The sequence below is a fragment of the Pediculus humanus genome, genomic scaffold (genome assembly GCF_000006295.1).
Source record: "Pediculus humanus corporis 1103172107590 genomic scaffold, whole genome shotgun sequence".
Taxonomy (NCBI): domain Eukaryota; kingdom Metazoa; phylum Arthropoda; class Insecta; order Psocodea; family Pediculidae; genus Pediculus; species Pediculus humanus.
Genome location: NW_002987204.1, coordinates 137429 through 149361, shown reverse-complemented (window position 1 = coordinate 149361; position 11933 = coordinate 137429). Strand labels below are relative to the sequence as shown.

General features: G+C 26.6%; 2 protein-coding genes across 2 annotated transcripts; one reads left to right on the top strand and one right to left on the bottom strand.

Annotated features, from left to right (window-relative positions):
• Positions 1–1464: 1464 nt before the first annotated feature.
• On the top strand, positions 1465–2910 carry Phum_PHUM227380 (beat protein, putative; the record flags this gene model as incomplete). The annotated part of the gene is made up of 5 exons (XM_002425863.1): positions 1465–1513; positions 1960–2165; positions 2242–2377; positions 2449–2582; positions 2656–2910. The coding sequence occupies 5 exons, from the start codon at positions 1465–1467 to the stop codon at positions 2908–2910; spliced, it is 780 nt and encodes a 259-aa protein (XP_002425908.1).
• A 5272-nt stretch (positions 2911–8182) lies between these two features.
• Positions 8183–9394, bottom strand: Phum_PHUM227370 (histone H1-II-1, putative; the record flags this gene model as incomplete). The annotated part of the gene is made up of 2 exons (XM_002425862.1): positions 8183–8412; positions 8560–9394. The coding sequence occupies 2 exons, from the start codon at positions 9392–9394 to the stop codon at positions 8183–8185; spliced, it is 1065 nt and encodes a 354-aa protein (XP_002425907.1).
• Positions 9395–11933: the final 2539 nt, after the last annotated feature.

The window sequence follows — 11933 nt, the reverse complement described above, 5'->3', positions numbered from 1 at the left end:
AAAAAAAAAACAACAACAACAACAACTTAATATTTATCAGTCGTGATATTTTTACCACCCGACAACCATCAACCAACAACAACAACAACAAGAAAAACGTGTATAAATCGCGGGGGGTTGTTGTGGGGGATTGTGGGGTGTGTGTGGGGAGGGGGGATGAAACTTTTTTAAAATTCTAAACGGGAAGTAAAAGAAAAAAAAAAAAAAGAAAGAAAGAAAGAAAAAAAAAAATTAAACGCGAGTTATTTTTACGTTATATTACGTTTTTTTTTTTTTTTTTTGCGTGTGAAATTCGATTCCGTTTCCTGTTTAATATTCAAATCTCATGTAATATTTTTTTTTGTATTCTCTTATTTTTTCTCTTTTTCATCGTCTTCTGCTCTTGCTCCTAATGCTGCTGATGCTGCTGATGCTGCTTTATTTCATTTTAAATTAAAACTTTTTATTTACTCTTAATTAGATTTTAAAATTAAAGTAAACGTTTTTCTTTAAAAATAAAATTGAAAATTATTTTTAATAAAAAAAAAAACTTTTTAAATTCCCAAGAGGGTTTTTCCTTTTCATTAACGCCCATATTTATATATCATTTCACGCACACATGCACGCGCACGCACCCACACACCAATATATAAATAAATAAAATGATAAAAAAAAGGGGGGGGGATTTGAATTTTATTTTGGAATCAATGATGGTGACAGTTTGCGTTTTAACTCTAATTAAATTCACTGAATATTTTGGTTGTTGTTGTTGAACGTTAATTAATCACGTATTAAAATTAAATTTAAGATAATAAAATAAAAATTAATGTCGCCGTCGGTTGTTCATATGTGTGTATGCTTTTCTAGAAATTTCTAAACGCAAAAAAAAAAAAAAAAAAAATTCTCAAATCTTTTTTATCACTTAAACGCTATTAAATTTTATTATCGCAGATTTTTTCCCTTTTTTTTTCTCTCTCTCACAAAATCGTAAGAAATTTTATTTTATTTTATTTTTATTTATTTAAATAAGATTTTCTTTCGATATTCCATCTCCCCCTTTCTCTCTCTCCCTCTCTTTCTATTTTTCGAAAGTATTGAAAGTTAGGAAAAAGAAAAAAAAAAAAAGGTTTATTCATTTCCTTTTTTTTATTTATAATTAATCTCTTTTTGAGTTTTTCCTTTTTTTTTAAAAAAAAATTCTATTCATAAAGTTTAGTTTACTGATTTTATATACAAAAAAAAACTTTTTTTTTTTTTTACTTGTTTCCGTAATAATAATAATAATAAATAAATAAATAAATTGAAAAAATATTTTTCCTCTGTGTGTGTGTGTGCGTGCGTTTAACAAAAGAATTTTTTTTTCCCTCTACGTTAAAAATTTGTTTGTTATTATCATCATCATCATTATTATTATTATTATTATTATCATGCAGGAAAATGAATAAAATTACGGTAATAAAATAGAATGAAAGAAAAATTATTAAAATGTTACAACTACACGTTGGATATTTTTTATTTTGGCTGATTCTAACAGGTACAAACAAATTTTCACCCCCACCCCCAAAATGTCACTCCTTTCTTTTCCACATTATCATTATTATCCTTTTAAATTATGTATATAAGTAAATAAAAAACATTTAAATAATGTTATTAATAAATATAAAAGGAGAAAAAAAATAATAATGAATCAAAGGTTGTTTTTAAATAAATAAATTTTTTTTTTTACACTAATAATGAAAAAAATTATCAAATTCATTATTCAAATTTATTTAAATTTTATTTTCTTTGTGTTATAGTTATTATTATCATTATCATTATCATCATCATCGTAGTCATTTCTTTTTTCTTTTGAATAAAAAAAAAAAAAAATGAATTCTTTAGCTTTGTATATATATATATATTTAAAGTTTTATGTAGTAAACCTTTGAGGCATTATGTAAATTTTTTTCTCTTTTTTTTTTTTTTTTTTTTTTGTTAAAGGAACGGCAGGAATCAAAATAACAAAACTTTTTATACCGAAAATAATAGACGTAAGAGAATCGGGGATTTTAACATGCGAATTCGATTTAGAAAATGGTAAACTTTATTCCGTTAAATGGTATAAAAACGATCTTGAATTTTTCCGTTTTATGCCAAACGGAAATCCTATCGTACAAATATTTAAAGTCGATGGAATTAATTTAACGGTGAGATTATCAATCAATTATTATTTATTAATTATTATTATTATTAAACGTTTATTTATTTACTTATCATCATTAGGATAAAGACTGCAATATGACTACGGTAGTGTTAAATCGTTTGGAATTTACAACTTCCGGTCTTTACACCTGCGAAGTATCAACCGAAGGTCCTTATTTTAAAACCGTACAAACTTCATCAAACATGACCGTTTTAGGTAAGCTAAACATATTTAAAAAAAATTGTTTTTTGACGTCATCACTAATTTTTTTTTTTTTTTCTTTTCAGGTATTCCAGAAAAAAATCCTACGATAACCGGAATCGAAAATATTTATAATGTCGGCGATTACGTCAGAGGTAATTGCACATCTGATCTTTCATATCCGGTATCGAACATCGATTGGTACATTAATGATAATAAGGTAAGTGTTTACTTTATATATAATTAAATGATGATGATGATGATGATGTTGAGGATGAGGAGGATGATTACAGGTTGAATCTTGGCAATTGGAAAAATATCCGGTTATTATATTTAATGATAAAATGATAATTTCAACGCTCGGAATATCGTTTCAAGTCGATCACAGTCATTTTTCCGGAAAAGGAAATACTATGGTCCTTAAATGCATCGCTAATATAAATGATATTTCGAGGCAAACGATACACATATCTAAATTAGCGGATTTAGATGTAGAAAAATTAGCTCAGGGTTTATACGGAAGTTACGGTTTGTTATTACTATTATAATTATTATTGATTTCGTTTGTTTTTGAAAAAAAAAATCAAACGAGATTCATTTGGTTTGTTTGTTTATTTGTTTTCAGGTTGTAGGAAACCGATATTAAATATTATTATTATTATATTCATCATTCCTTGTGTTATGTTGTATTATGCAAATATTATTATTATTATTATTTAATTATTAATATACATTTTAAAAAAAAAAAAATAATAATAATCATTTTTTTCGGGTTTTTCCCCCCAAAAAAATTTTAGCGAGTAATTTAACGGTTTGAATTTTTTTTTTTTTTCGTAGGGAAGGGGGAGGCGGAGAGGAAAAGGATAAAAATTCGAAAGGGGGCGGAGGGAGAGAGGGAAGGGGAGTAATAATAAAAAAGATTATTTTTTATAATTAAAAAAAAAAGGGGAAAAACACATAACAATTTCTTTTGTTTGTTTGTTTGTTTGTTTCATTTCATTAACGAAAAAAAAAAAAAAAGTTTGTAATAAAAAAATTTTTCTTTTTTCTTTTTTTAACTACTTACGCACTTTTCTAGGTAATAACGGTAAAAAAAGAAAAATAAAGAAAATATTATTAACAAAAAAAAAATTTTTCTTTTATTATTATTATTAAAAAAGAAAATTTTAATGGTTTTAACTTTTTAACTTCTCTTTTTAATTCGGATTAAAAAAAAAAAAAAAGTTTTTTTTTTTTTTTTTTGAATTGTATTCTCTTTGTTAATTCTTGTTAGATCCATGAAAATAACCTTAAAGAGGATTTTTTATAAAAAAAAAAAAAGATCTCTTCGTGTTTTCTTCATTACTTTTTTTTTTTTTTTTTGTTATATCGAACCCATTAAAATTGTTGTTTATAAAAAAAAAAAAAAACAAAAACAAAAATTTTTCAAACCGTTCGATAGATTTTAAAGAAGAGAGAGAGGAATGTGGGGAGGGAGTAGGGGGAGAAAATCCATACAGCATCTCAAAAGAACTCTCTCTCTCGTCAAAAAAAAATCGTCTTAAAATTTTTTTTTTTTTTATAATGTGAGGGGTTGTCGCCATAATTTTCATGCTTAACAAATTTTTTATTATTATTTCTCCCTCCCCCTCCCCTCTCCCCATTTTTTTAAAATAATGTGTTGTTGTTTTTTTAACAAGTACTTTGGTTAATTCTCTTTGTTTGCTTTCACATCATCATCATCATCATCATCATCATTGTTCCGTTAAAGACGCTAATAAAAAAAGCTTTCTCAGATGGTTTTTTTTTGGTTGTCAGCTGACATTCCACTCTTTGGAAACCCGTTTGCTACCCAACAGCACACAAAAAAAGAAAAGAAGGGAAGGGGAGGAGGAGAAAAACCTTTTACCCGAGAAAAATTTTTAATTTTTTTTTTTTTTAGGTTGCTTTTGTAGGAAACCATGTTTGTTGAAAAAGAATTTTAAAAATGAAAAAAAAAAAAAAACCACATTAAAAACACTTTAAAATCCATTAGATGATTTTTTTTTTTTATTTAAATTCTTCTTCTTCTTTTTTTCGGAAGGGGGAAGAAGGGGGTGGGATGGGGTGGAGAGGGTGGGGTCGAAAATTTATTACCACTATGAAACAAATTTCCCAAAAAAAAAAAAAAAACTTTTTTTTTAATTTTTTGTTACATTAATAAAATAAATTTTGCTTTGAATGAACCAAAAAAAAAAAATTTTTTCGTTGTTTTTTTTGTTTTTTTTAAAATGGCGGAAATTCTTTTCATTGTCCGTTTTTTTTTAGTAAAAAAAAATTTTAAAAACTTTAATCAAAACCGACGAGTATTTTCTAAAAACCTGATTTTTTTTGCCACTGGTTAGAATAGCTATTAAGATAGCGTCAGATTTATTTGATTGATCTTTTTTTCGTGGGGATGCTTAATATTTAGTTTAGCCCTTTTCATCTATCCATCTCTCTCTCACTCTCTCTCTCTCTCTCTCTCACCGGATTCATCACCGAAAATAATGTTCTGTCGTGTTTGAAACAAATGGGAAAATCGTCGTAGTAGTTTTGTAATTGAACATCACTGAAAATGATATTTTAACTCTAAAAACTTTATTTATTTATACACGAGTTTAAAAAAAACCATCATCATCATCATTATTATTTCATTTCCGGGTTTTCCCAAAAAAAAAGAAAATCGATATTTTTCATCATCGTTCGTAATTATTTATTTTTTTTTTTCCTCATTTACGTAAACGATTAAAATTATTTTGTTACGTTTCTAAAACAATTTTATATTAGTTATGATAATAATAATAATAATAACAAGTGTATAATTCAAAGGCATCCCGCAGAGAAACAAGCAAACAAACAAACAAACACCACCTCTCGTAAAAGAATACGAGGGAAAAATAAAATCAGAAATGAAAATCTCGCGAGAATAAAATGAAAGAAAACGTTGAAAAATTTTTCATTATTATTTCATTTATTCTTTATTTTATTTATTTATACAAAAATTGTAATTATGTAATAATAATAATAATAATAATAGTATTTAATTATTTTTAAATGTTCTTAAATGTTCTGGAAAGAAAGAAACCTCCCTCCCTTTTTTAAAAGGTAAATAATAATAATAATAACAAATGAATTTTCCGAACGCAATTTTTTTTTAAAAGTCTGATACGTAAAATTTATTAATAAACGTCTCGTTATTTATATGAAAGGTCACGATAATTGATAAGAAATACGAAGCAGAAGATAGAAAAAAAAACGAATAACATGATAACCTAATAATAATAATGAAGTAGGTAACGTTATAAATTAGTAGGAGGTCGTATAAAATATTATTCGATAAATTCCTTGCCACGGTTATAAAGTTTAAAAAAGTTTTTTTTTTTTTCCCCCTTTGAGGTTTTTATTGTTGTTATGGTTGTTGTTAAGGTTGTTGTTGTTGTTGTTGTATCTCGAATACGAATACGCAAATTTTTCTTATCGTTTATTCATAAAAAACTTTTTTATTGAAATTTTACCGTTAAATATTAATTTTTGAACAAATTATTATTAATTTTATTTTAAAAATTTATAAGAATCTCAAAAGCGACGAACAAACAACAAACAAACAAGCGAACAAACGAACAAAATTTTTTTTTATTAATCTATGATAATAATGATAATAAATAATAATCGTCGTAGTTTTTTTTTTTTTTTTTTTAAAACAATGTTTTAAATACAACCTGAAAATTTCACGTTTTTTTTTTTTTAGAGAGAGAGAGTGAGAGGAATGGAGGGTGGGAAAGAGAGAAAGAGAATAAGAGGGAGGAAGGGAAGGAGAGGGGGAAAAAAAACATACAAATTAATTTTTCGTTTAATAAAAACCATGGCAGAGTTTTTTTTTTTTTTTTTTTCGGAACACGTTTTTCGTTATATATATATATAGGAAATGAAGTTGCGGTTGTTTTTTTTTTTTTACCCCCTTGAGCCCTAACAGTCTCCGAGCATGTGAAAAAAATCCAGGGCATTTTGACTTCACAAATTGAACTTTTATAACTTTTGTTCAATTTTTCCGCTTCAATCAGTTCGCCATTTTATTAAAAAAAAAAAAAAAAAAAAGAGAAAACAGTCATGAAATGAAATGAAAACTTTTTACTTTTTTTCATACATATATAAATAAAAAATTTATTAAAAACTTTTATAACCGCCACATGTACAATCTTTTACTATTATTATTATTTTTATTATTTTATTCATTCATTCATTTTTTTTTTTTTTTAAATGAATTTTTTCCTCTTTTTTAAAACCGCGAATTTGGATAAATTTTTTTTTTTTTTCGTCACGAAAGTGAAGTAAAATTTTCGCGGATAAAAACTAAAAATAAGTAAATTTATAAAAAAATTTGACAAATCATATATAACACAATCGTATGTAAAACTAATTTGACAGGAATAAAATACGTCACGAGCGGGAACAAAAAAAAAAAAAAACGTCACGGGAGAAATGCAAAAAAAAGAAAAATTTTTCCCTTTCTCTTTTCCTTCTTTCCTTTCTTCCCTTCCTTCCCTTCCCTTTTTTTTTCATTTCGTTTAATTCCCGTGTTTGTTAACGTATCATTTTTATCGCGTCGAGTTCCCCAAATAATAATAATAATAATAATAATTGATATCGTTAATAAAAATATTATTGATAAAGCTAATAACGTCTCTTTAAAAAAACAAACATGGCGGCTTACATAATTTAAAGATTTAAATGGGGGGAAAAAGTTGTTATAATTTTTTTTTTTTAATATTATAAATAAAATTAATATTAATAATAATAAATAATGATATTTATTAAAAGTATTATTATTATTATTTTAATTATATACGATTTCTTATTCTTAAAAAAAAAAAAAATAAACGACAACGTGATTAGTGTTATTATTATGTATTATTATAATACGAAAAAAAAGGAAAGAAAAGAAAATAATAATAATAATAATAATTTTGATTTGAATTTTTTTTATCAAAAACTGACAGTTTGAAAATGCCAAAAAAAAAAGTCTTGGAGAAAGGAAAAGTTTTCTTTTTCTTTTAACAACATGAAGACGAGAACACACAAATGTAATATGAAAAGTGACAAAAAAAAAAAAAACAGGAAAAAAAATGAATATATATATATATATATATATATAAATTAGATATTCACTAGAGGTGGTGCTGCTTTGAAAGCAAAACAACTTTTTCCCTTTTTTTCCTTTTTCTTTTTTTTTTTTTTTTTTTTTAAAAAAAAAAAAAAAAAAAAAAAGTTTTTGCTTATTCGGTGAATGATGATGTCGTGGTAAAAAAAAAAAAAAGAATTTTCTTAACGGAATTTTTTTGAAATTTTTAATTACCGATTTTAAATTCGTTTATAAATTATTATTATTAAAATTTTGCGAGTAATAATTATTTAATAAAAAAATATATAAATATTATAATAATATCACACCACCACCACCCCCGCCATCATGAAACAACGGTTAAAATTAAAAATATGACGCCATTTTTTTTTTCTCCACTGCCTTCTTTTAATGAGTCATAAAGAATATTTATAATAATTATTGCCGTTATATGGTATAATAATTTCATAGAGTATATAAAATTCTTAATATCGTCAAATTTAAAACTTGCATATTTTTTTTTTTAAATAATAAAATGATTTATATATTAATAAAATAATTATTAATAAAAAAAAAAAAAAAAAAAAAATGAAGACGCACAATTTATTTGTCTCGGCTAAGAATTTTACATAAACGATTATTTATTGAAAGAATAGAATAGAAAAAACAAAATGTCGGACACCAAAAACCTAAAAAACTAATCAATCACATTTTTTTCGCTTTTTCGTACTGCTTCTCTTAGGTTTTGATTTATTTTTCGGACATTTAGGTTTTCCCTTCATTTTTCCTCTAGGTTTTGAATTTCTCCTTTTAGGTTTTGGACATTTTGATTTTTGCTTACGAGTTTTAACCGATCTATTTCTAGCTTTGCTTCTTCTACCATCATCGTTATTGTCGTTTCCGCCGCCGTCGGACTTTTTATTTTTAGAATCTTTATCCGAGGAAGATTTGTCTTTGTTTTTACAGTCTTTGTCATCTTTGCTTTTGGTATTGTCTTTGGATTGGGCTTTTCTCACGTCCTTGTTTTTGTCTTTGTCTTTATCCTTGTCTTTTTTATCATCTGATTTATTAACGTTACCATCGGATTTACATTTATCTCTTTTATCTCTCCTGTCTTTTCTATCTTTTTTATCCGATGCTGATTTTCTATCGCGCGGGCATTTTTCCTTCTTTCGTCTTCTCCTCGACCTCGATGATTTTCGACCTGATCTCATACCCGATCTCTGACCCGATTTTTGACCCGGTTTCGGACACGGTTTTGGACACGTTTTTTGACGCGATTTCATCATGGGTTTTCCATTACATTTTGATTTTGGACGAGATTTTGAAGAAGACTGAGGTTGACGAGATTTTGAAGACTGCGGAGGACAGTAGGAGGGTCTGGTACCGGATGTTGGCGAACAAGGTTTACATGCTGATTTAGGTTTCGAACCGGATCGAGGAGAACACGGGGGTTTCGGACAAGGTTTAGGACAAGGTTTCGGACACGGTTTTGCTTTCGTATTTGAAGAAGGCGAACAAGGTTTATTCCCGGATGGAGGAGGGCACTGTTTTGAATTTGACGACGGACATAATCTCTGATTTGAGGTAAGACAGTTCTTGGTGGAAAGAGAAGGCGGACTTAATAATTTCGGACATGATTGATTGCATCGACTCTTCAGTTTACTATGTTTATGTTCTTTATCTCTCAAACGATATATATAAGAACTTGCTTGTTTTAATTTTATTCTACCGTCTGCGACTTTGAGAGACCCATTTTTCAAACATCCCCTAAGTGTTTGAACAATTCTTTTTAAACTTACTTGTGGTCCTTTTGTATTAATTGCTTTTACAATAGTTGGTATAGTCGACCCTTGCGGTTCTCTAAGATGATGTATAGTCCTTAGCAATCTTTTTTCAGTATCTTTTGACATCTTTTGCTGATGCTTTGCAAGATGTCAAAACAAAACTAAAAAACCAAAAAAAAAAAAAAAAAAAAACACCCCACTATTAGTAATCCACCAACAATTTATTCCAATTAGTTTGTACCGAAAACATTTTCAATTTTGATATTTATATCAAAACATTTTTAGTTTACTAAAAAATTTCAGTCTTTTAAAAAAAACAATACAGAAAAAAATAATAATAATAATACATCAAACAACAATCAACTGTTTTTTTTTTTTTTTTTTCCGTAAATTTAAATAAAAATTTTTAGTCTTTTTTTTTTTTGAAATTTAAAATTAAAATATAAGAATGTTTAATTAATGGCAACAAAAAAAAAACATTTTTTTGATAGTTTTTACTTAGTTTAATGTTTTTTTTTTAAATAGAAAACAGTTAAAAACGATAATAATAATAATAATAAGTAAAAATTAAATACTGTCAGCCATTATAATTTAAAAAAAAAAAAAATCAATATTAACGATATTTGAAAAAAATTTTTTTTAATTATAATTTTCCGATTCGAAATTTGTTTTTTAAAATATATTTTTCATTAAATTTAATCGTATTATTAAAATAATAATAATAATAATAATACTAAATAATTTATTTTATATTATTAACAAGGGGAAAAGAATTAATTTTTATCTATATATATAATAATTGGGATGATATTCATTTTAAAAAAAAAAGTAATTTCACGAAACCGCTTCCCCTCTCTCCTCCTTCCTCCCCTCCCTCTTCCTCCCCCCAATAAAATGATAATAATTAAATTTTTTTAAAACGTCAGTTTTTCGTTTCATTTTCATTTGAAAAAAAAAAAAAAAAAATTAACATTCGTAAAATTCAATTTTATACGTAATATAATAATTTATGGATATTTAATTTTCTTCTACTAAATTTTTTATCCCTAATTTTTTTTTTTCCCCCGTTCGGCGTCGATATAAAATATACGATTTTGAATTATTTTCCTTTTGTAAAAAGTTTGTTTGTGCGTGTGCGTGTGATGAAATAAAAATTAAAAAAAAGAAAAGAAGAGTAATTTGTTAAATTTTGTTTCACAAAAAAAAAATTAAAAAATCGAATCCTCTCGTGTGTGATTTTCTGTTATTATTATTATTATTATCGCTTTTGAACACGATAACATTTTGTGTACTTGTTTGGAGTTTTTAAACATTTATTCCAGGTCTCCTTTACTCGATTCCTTAGGAATAAGTGCTCGAATATCGGAGGTGCTATTTCCGGAGAATGTGGCAAGGTGGATGGCATGGATTCCAGTGCTGCTCCCACGATGATCGGAATAGTTTCTGTCTTTACTCCTCACATCCTGGCTATTTCAACCTTTTGCCAACTTCTTTGGCTGCCTGTTGTTTTTTCCACCGGAATTATGTCGCAGGATGATATCCGGTTCGTTAGCTGTCACAGTTCTGTCAGTGTGGATTTGTTGATCATACAGATCTGTGTACGAACCCACTTTCGTAACCGGGGTTGGAATGTGGTTGTACCATTCCTTGGGTAATCCATCCATTCCATATTTTCGGTAGATATTCCAATGAAGATATTGACAAATTTTATTGTGCCTCTCTGGGAATTCATGTTTTGCCAGCATCGGACAACCGGAAATTAAATGATGGATGATTTCCGATTATGATTGGCGAAATCGGAATTTGAGAATTACCTCCTCTTAATTATAGATCCTTATTAATGCCTGATCTTGTGCAGCTGTTTTAAACGCTATTATTATTATTATTCATTCATTCATCATTTTCTAAAACATTTCGAGGTTTCGATTTTATTTGAATTTTTCTTTTTCCACCACCTTGTAATTTATGAATTTAAAAAAAAAAATTTTCTACGCGTTCATTTTAAAATTATATATTTCCACCTTACATACTTCCACCCCCCCCTCTTCATTTCCCTTCGTTGGAAAAAAAAAATAAATAAATAAATAAATGAAATAAAAAGTATAAATTTTGTAAAATGTTTAATATTTGATTTATTATCGACTTGTTTTCCATTTAGGACTACATGAAATATTTAATTTAAACTGAGAAAAATAAGAAAGAGAGGATGGGTGGTAGGTTAGGTGAGGTAGGGAGGTAGGGAAGGAGAGGGAAGGGGGAAAGAGGAAGAGAGAGAGAGGGGGGGCTCGGCTCATAATGACAATTTAAAAAAAAAAAAAATTAATAATTAAATATGAACCTTCGAAAAGATTTTCAATTTTACTTTAAAATTAATTTAAAGATGCTGCTGACGGCAAAAAGGAGAGAAAGGAGAGGGGGGAAAAAAGAAAAGAAAAGAAAAGATAGAAAAAAAAAATTTTAAATAATTTATGAGGAAAAGCAGAAAATCGGACAAAGCAAAGCCTTCTTGAATAATTTGACACGTTTTCATTCTTTGCATAACTTTTTTTTTTTTTTAAATATTTTTGACACATTTTTTTTCCCTTTTTTTCCCTTTTTACCCTTTTTTAATCCTTTTTTCATGTTTTATCATTATTTTTTTGTGTTTACTTATTTGTAAAAATAA